General features: G+C 36.9%; 1 protein-coding gene across 1 annotated transcript in view; it reads left to right on the top strand.

The window, feature by feature from the left end:
* LOC107100985 (contactin-associated protein-like 5) overlaps positions 1-6740 on the top strand; it is a 77907-nt gene that overhangs the window by 28362 nt on the left and 42805 nt on the right. Inside the window, exon 5 of the mRNA XM_015399706.1 lies at positions 5397-5516. Coding sequence (XP_015255192.1) covers positions 5397-5516 — 120 coding nt within the window. The remainder of the gene's footprint in view (positions 1-5396; positions 5517-6740) is intronic.

Genomic DNA, 6740 nt, shown 5'->3' with positions numbered 1-6740 from the left:
CTGCCGCCCTGGCGTCCTCTTCCACAACATCTTCGTCCCCGCTTTCCTCCTCTAAATAAAAAATGGATGACGGAGGAGACTCATCCATGACCTCCGACACTAAACTCTTCTCCTCTTGCATGTTTCCGCTGTCCATAGCGTTCCTGGACAGTGTCGTTTCTAAGTCTCCAATTTAGTGCTACTTGGTCCCAATGGAATTTCCCATTTGGAACCTATTAGCACTAAGTTGCTAACTGGTTAGCAAGATGCTTCCGAGACACAGGCCACAATCAAACTTGCCTGCGAACCTTGAGACTTTTTGATTCTGTAATGTAGGATTTGATCTAGATGGGTGAATCTGGCCTCATCTTTATCAGAACATCCATGACTTCGCCAACTGCTGTCCAAAACACAGAGGTAGACTGTTTTAATTTTATGTTAAATACAAGAATGTCAATTTTTTTTAATAATTGCATTAGATTTTTTTAATATGTTAAACTAAATAGAAAAATTTCTATAACATTGGCTGAAGATTTAAAACTAAACTAGTAAATTCTTTACTTTGTAATAACTTTTCCACAGCGTTATGTTCTAGCGTTAATGGTTTTGTTTTCTTCTGACATAGAAATAACCACATTAAATTATATTTTTAATATTGCTACTATTAGATCACTGGCAGTGTTCTCAGCTAGAGAAGTAATAAAGTCAGTACAATTTTATCCCTATAGCACCTTTCACAGACACTGACATTACAAAGTGCTTCACTGAAGCCAAAGAATAATAAAAAAAAAAGGACAAAAAATGCTGCAGAAAATGTTTGTCTAGATAAAAGTCTCTTTAGATTTTTCTACTTTTAAAGAGTGGGTTCTGTGTAGGGACAGCAGGAGAATGTTCCAAAGTCTGAGTCAATTATCTTAAAGTTCAAGGTGGAGAATGAGGCTTTGAAAGATCCTGTTTGCCTCTAGGAACCTGACTGTGGATTGCTCTAAATTAAAACAAAAAGATACAGGTAAACAGTACGTGGAGGTCAGCACAGGAGTAATATGTGTCCTTCTATTTGTTTTTTGTCAGCAGTCCTACTGCAGCATTTTGCAAACATTGAAGAGAGGCCAAGGAGATTTATTTCAACTGTTGAAAAGACTATTGCAATGGTCTAAAAAGGAAAAAAATAAAAGCACGAAAATCAACTCAGTCTGTCACACTCTATTTTGAAACATTCTTTGTGTGATTGAAAGAGTTAGGAACTACTGTTTTACAACGACTGTCAAAGGGTAAGGAAATGTTTAAGACGACCTGCAGGTTTGGAGGAGTGTTTTTCACAGTAAAGCAAATATTGTGAGATACTGCCTGATTGTAGGAATTTTATTATTAATAGGGGTTTTAGTTTTGTTTTAATTTACCTGAACATAGTTGATATAAAGAAACATTGTGAATTCTGAAAGATGCAGACTGAGTTCTCATAGCTTGTAGATGGTGGTAAAAAGACCAATACAGCTGAATATCTTCAGCATATAAATAGTAACAAACATTTTTATGGCATTTTGAGATGTTAAAAATCCTACAATCATTTTAATATCTTAAAATGCTTTAAAAGCCCTGGGATGACCACAAGCCAATGGTGCACAATCTTAGTAAAGCCCCAGTAACACCATGACGATTTAGCCAGCGTTTGCCTGATGTCCCAGAATCTTATAAAATGCTGGCATACTCTGAATTTCTACATATTTTTTCAACGTTGGGTGTTTATATAGAGTATTCATAACAATTCATAATAAGTCCAGAACAAATGTCCAACGACAGCCTAACTCATTCATAACTCACGGCAGCGTAATGTCCATGAAATGATGCACAAACCAGTCTCCTGAGCGGGGCTGCAATACGCTAAAGGCACCCGGCCTGCATACATTTTTTTATTTATTTGCGGTACTAACCTGCTGCTGTTTATAGCAAGCCAAAAAAACAATAACAATAAATAAATAAAAAGAAAGAAAGAAAGAAAGGTTTGCTTGTTTGTTGGTCGTGGGCATGGGCATGAACGAGGAGGAGGATCCATCACAACCTCACCTTCTGGCTCACCCTATGATGGGGATGAAGTCTGGAGGAGAACTGATAGTTTCCTCCTGTGAACCCCCTTTATACCAAAACACTGATAGTACACCATTATACAGAAGCTAGAAGTGTTCAGCGGTCATCTGGAACACGTCAGATACGTCGATATTTGCATTGAAGATAAGTTCTTGATAAGCTACGCATTTATGCACAATTTACTCATAGTTTCTAGATAAGCTAGACACAATGACTTATGAGTAACTTACACTTAACGTAAGTCAATGATCAGATAATTTCCTGTAACTTACTGTATGGCTTACGCTGGCATACGTTGAGAAATTTTTCAACATGCTTGGAATATGTTGACATTTGCCAGCGTGTTTCAGCATGCTTCAAATGATTATAACTTATACAAAACGTACCCATTTTATCCAATGTATGCCAGCGTTTTTGCCAGATTTTTTGTATGTCAGGCATACTGTATGCTGGTCTCAATCGTCAAGGTGTGACAGTGGCTTTTAACCTGGTTTATAAACAGTAAAACAAATTGTTGCAAAGTAGACAATTTAAACTACTTTAACAGGAATACAAACCAAGTCACAGTCTGTGAATATGAATAGTATAATCCTTGTTGTCAAAACCCGCTTTTAAGTCAAGTAACAAAAATGAAAAGATTCTATCCCTTTAATCATATTTTTCCAAAAATGCTCAATACCACCTATTTACTATACGATCTAATACTGAGTAAAGTATGATATGTTGTTGACAATACAGATAAGACACATTTTTGCAAATACACCTAATGTAGCTGCTCTATAGTAGTGGTTTTAAACCTGGCTCTTCAGGACTCAATGTTCTGCATGTTTAGGGGGTTCCCTGCCTTAATAAACGGATGATTAACAGTCCTCTTCTGGCCTTGGTGGTTGCTAAAGAGGAATGCAATAATCTGCTGCAGCAGAAACATGTCTAAAATAGAAAAACTGAGCCCCATGTTTGAAAACCACTGCTGTATAATTGAAAATCCCTTTGAAATATTTAGTTAAATAAATACTTTAATTATTGCATGAAATTGTCTATACACATATTTTAAATATTAACTTTACAGTTATATATATTTCATAAAGTTTTTTTTAAACCATCTAATATATATATTTTAAAGTTTTACAAAGCTGTTTTCTATCTTTTTAAGTATCATCAACTTTAAATGATTCACTTGTTTGGAAATATTACCTAAATTGAGCATTTCTTCCGGTGTAAGAAGCTGAATTAATGCAGTTATTTGTTGGAAGCAAGTATTTATTCTGTAACTTATTTTATAAACACTCTTATGAATATGAGTAATTTGAACTGCAGCCGTGTTTATTGCCATTTAAAGCTCCACAAATTATCACTCTTTAACTGCACCGTACATACCTGCTTTCTGTTTTGCAGCAGCAACACCTGTGCTCTTCCTCCTCTGCAATGGAAAAACAATCTGGAAATAAGTAAAAATGTCTTAAAATAAGCGTATTTATCCTTAATTTCAGTAGGTAAATGAGATAGTTTGCCAATAGAATTAGTATTTTTACTCTTAAAATAAAATAATTAAATATCATTTACTTGAAATAAAACAAAGCAATTGTGTTTTATTATTTTAAATGTAAATTATCTTCTCCCATTGGCAAAGTGTCTCTTTTACCTCCTCAATCCAAGAACAAATGTACTTATTTTAAGAAAAAAGTGACTCATCTAGATTTCGACTTTTTCCAGTGTGTCCCCATCACCAGCCCGGCATATTCTGTGTTGCAGTTTAACCTGCAGTGTTTGACCAGGCTGTCATGTTGCAAAAAACTTTTCACTGTTTTCCAACAGTCATCACAGATCACATGTGGGTTAGATAAAATAACTTGTTTGAAGAATGAATAGAAGATGATCTCCCTCTGTTTGTTTGAGCAGCGCATCATCCCTACTGACCCATTACACAGCCCACTCCCTACTTCCCTCCAACTCCCTGCAAAATCCCCTCCAACTTCCATCCAATGGAGTGACCCCCTCTTGCATAGTATTTTAATCTGACTCCACCCTTTTACTGAATTACAGCGTCTGACCAGGAGATGACGCTTCTCTTTAGATCTTAATGTTCACAAATCATGACCGAAAGAATATTTTAGCACAAATATTGAATGGCTTCTACTGATTTCAATTTTCCTGTTATTATCCATAGCATAAATGACTTTAGAATTAAAAGCATCAACATTTGAATTTAAAAGTTATCTGGTAACATCAATACCTCCGTGCATTCGTTTAACTGTTAAAAATTCAGTGTGGCATGTGAGCTTGTGCACTTGATGAAATGTGTGTGTCGTATGGTGAGTGCGTGACAGTTGAGAGTCCTGTCTATGAAGCTAAAATCATAAAACATGATTCGCTTGAATGACGGCAGCGCCCTAAACCCAGTGGAACCATCCATGTGTTCAGCAGTCAAACAAATGAAAAATGACTTTTCTCTCCCTATTTTTCTCTCCCATCCCCACAAAACTTGTTGTAACTGACTGTCCTGTAGAACAAAGAGATAATTTTTTTTTTCCTGGCAGCCGGTCACTGTAGCATTGCTGGCTAAAACATGAATAACTCAACTGGAGGCCTAATTTTTCAGCCGGTCTGCCATGCTTACCCGCTCCATGTCTCACTGTGAGGAGCTTCTGTGACTAAACTAAAAGGTTCAGAGCCTTCCCACCCGTGTTTTACACCACAGGCTTTATTTCAGTCTGTCCAGCTTATGGATAGATGATTTTCTAAGGTCCAGATAAAAGCTCCATCCGTGCATTCACCTCCAAAGACCCCTACATTAAAGAGTTAAATGGTCACTAAAATCTTCTATTTGAATCTTCTCCTTTTGCATCATCATTTATCCTGGTTGAATCTAGATCTATTTGTCTCTAAATTTGAGATGAACAGGATAAGTTTTTGTTCTACAAAGATTGAGGGTATTTTGCACTTCACTTTCATAAATGAATCATGATTTCATTAAAAGATAATCCTTCTGTGCATCATACTGTAGAGGATGCAGCCACCTCCTGATTACCTCCAGCCCTGTTCATTTAGCTTATGGGTAGAACCTGATCAGGTCCAGGAAATCCCACACATCCTGCCTGGAAGTCCTGAGTTTGAAAGTAGCTTCAGCTGAGGTTTTCTTTTGTTCCTATGGATATAAAAGAGGCTTATCTCTTCATCAGCAACCTCTTCATAAGCTATCAACACAAACAGTTCAGCGCAGTTTATAAATACAGATTGGTTCTATGTGTCGGTGACTCATACATTTGAGACACAGGAGAGAGTGGGCTGAATCTGTGGAGATAACTATTTTTGTTCTACTCTTCTTTTTCCAGCTATTTACGAGTCATCCTGCGAAGCCTACAAGCTGAGTGGCAGCTCCTCGGGCTTCTACTTCATCGATCCAGATGGGAGTGGTCCCTTGGGGCCCACACAGGTATACTGCAACATGACAGGTGAGATCATGGTACCCCTTGTTTTTTTATGTATACATTGCTCATGTATGTGAAAAAGGCGGAAAAAAAAACATCAAAAAGCGTGATAGCGATAAAACTTCTCACTGTAGAAACCCAAAGCATTTGTCTTTAGTGATTTTATCTTTTTCTGCCACCTAATCTCTCGAGAACATCCTGGGTTGAAGATTAATTAAACACGTTATCTTGGGCTGCATCAAATAATGCAAACTTGCCTCTGTTAAAAGGGCATCTTGTACAGTCAAGAGTCACTGAGAGCAACCACGTAAAAAAGAAAAAAGATTACAGCTGGAGAAGCTTAAAGATCTAAAGCCCCTCAGGTTGCCTCTGGAGGCTGTGATTTTCTGTGGAGTGTGGGCTTGTTAAAGACTAAAGTGTTGACCCCCATGAAAGGATCAATGGACTGTGTGAATCTCTTCTTCAGGATGGCTATTTTTATTTCTAAAACAATGTACGTCATTCTGATGCAAGCAGTGAACTTAACCTGGTGACAAATTAATTATAATATCCCTAATTTCTTAAAAAATGTCTTCCTTTTAAAATCTTTTGTCCCAGTCCTGTTGTTCACGGACAAATAATAACCTTGTAGTCTTATGTATTTATGCTGTTTGCTAGAAAAAAACAAACCAAGCTCCAGCAAAACAAACATGCTCAGCATGGTAAGCGTGCAGGTCTCCACTTTCTGCTCCAGTGTTGGACTTTGTACAGTAATCTTGCTTAAAAATTAAACAAGATTCTAGTAACATAAATACCTACCATTGCCTAGTTCTGGCAAGGTGAAAAAAGTAATTAGATTTTAGTAATAAGGAATCAATTAAAGGGAATTTAAGTGGTGATATTATTCTAATGGAAATAAAAGTTTAAAAACTCTTCTTAGCAATAATGGCAGGGTTCTCTCTGGGATTTTTTTATGAGTGAGGGGAGATGCTAAAACTAAATATTTTTTATATTGTCTACTCCAAAAAGTTAAAGTTAAAAAACAATCGACTGGATTTTGTTTTCCCAATTTTGAAGTTGTTTTGCTTCCCATCCAGGAAGCTTTTTCAATTTAAAATGTCTGGATTAGTGTTGAGTTCCAAGCTTTAAAGAGTAGCCAAACAAAAGCCTTTTTATGTCTTAGAACAGCGGTCCCCAACCACCGGGCTGCGGACCGGTACCGGTCTGTGGGTCATTTGGTACCGGGCCGCATAGAAAAAAGTATATATA

The sequence above is a fragment of the Cyprinodon variegatus genome, unplaced genomic scaffold (genome assembly GCF_000732505.1).
Source record: "Cyprinodon variegatus isolate N-32 unplaced genomic scaffold, C_variegatus-1.0 Scaffold1041, whole genome shotgun sequence".
Taxonomy (NCBI): Eukaryota; Metazoa; Chordata; class Actinopteri; order Cyprinodontiformes; family Cyprinodontidae; genus Cyprinodon; species Cyprinodon variegatus.
This window is presented reverse-complemented; position numbering and strand designations above follow the sequence as displayed.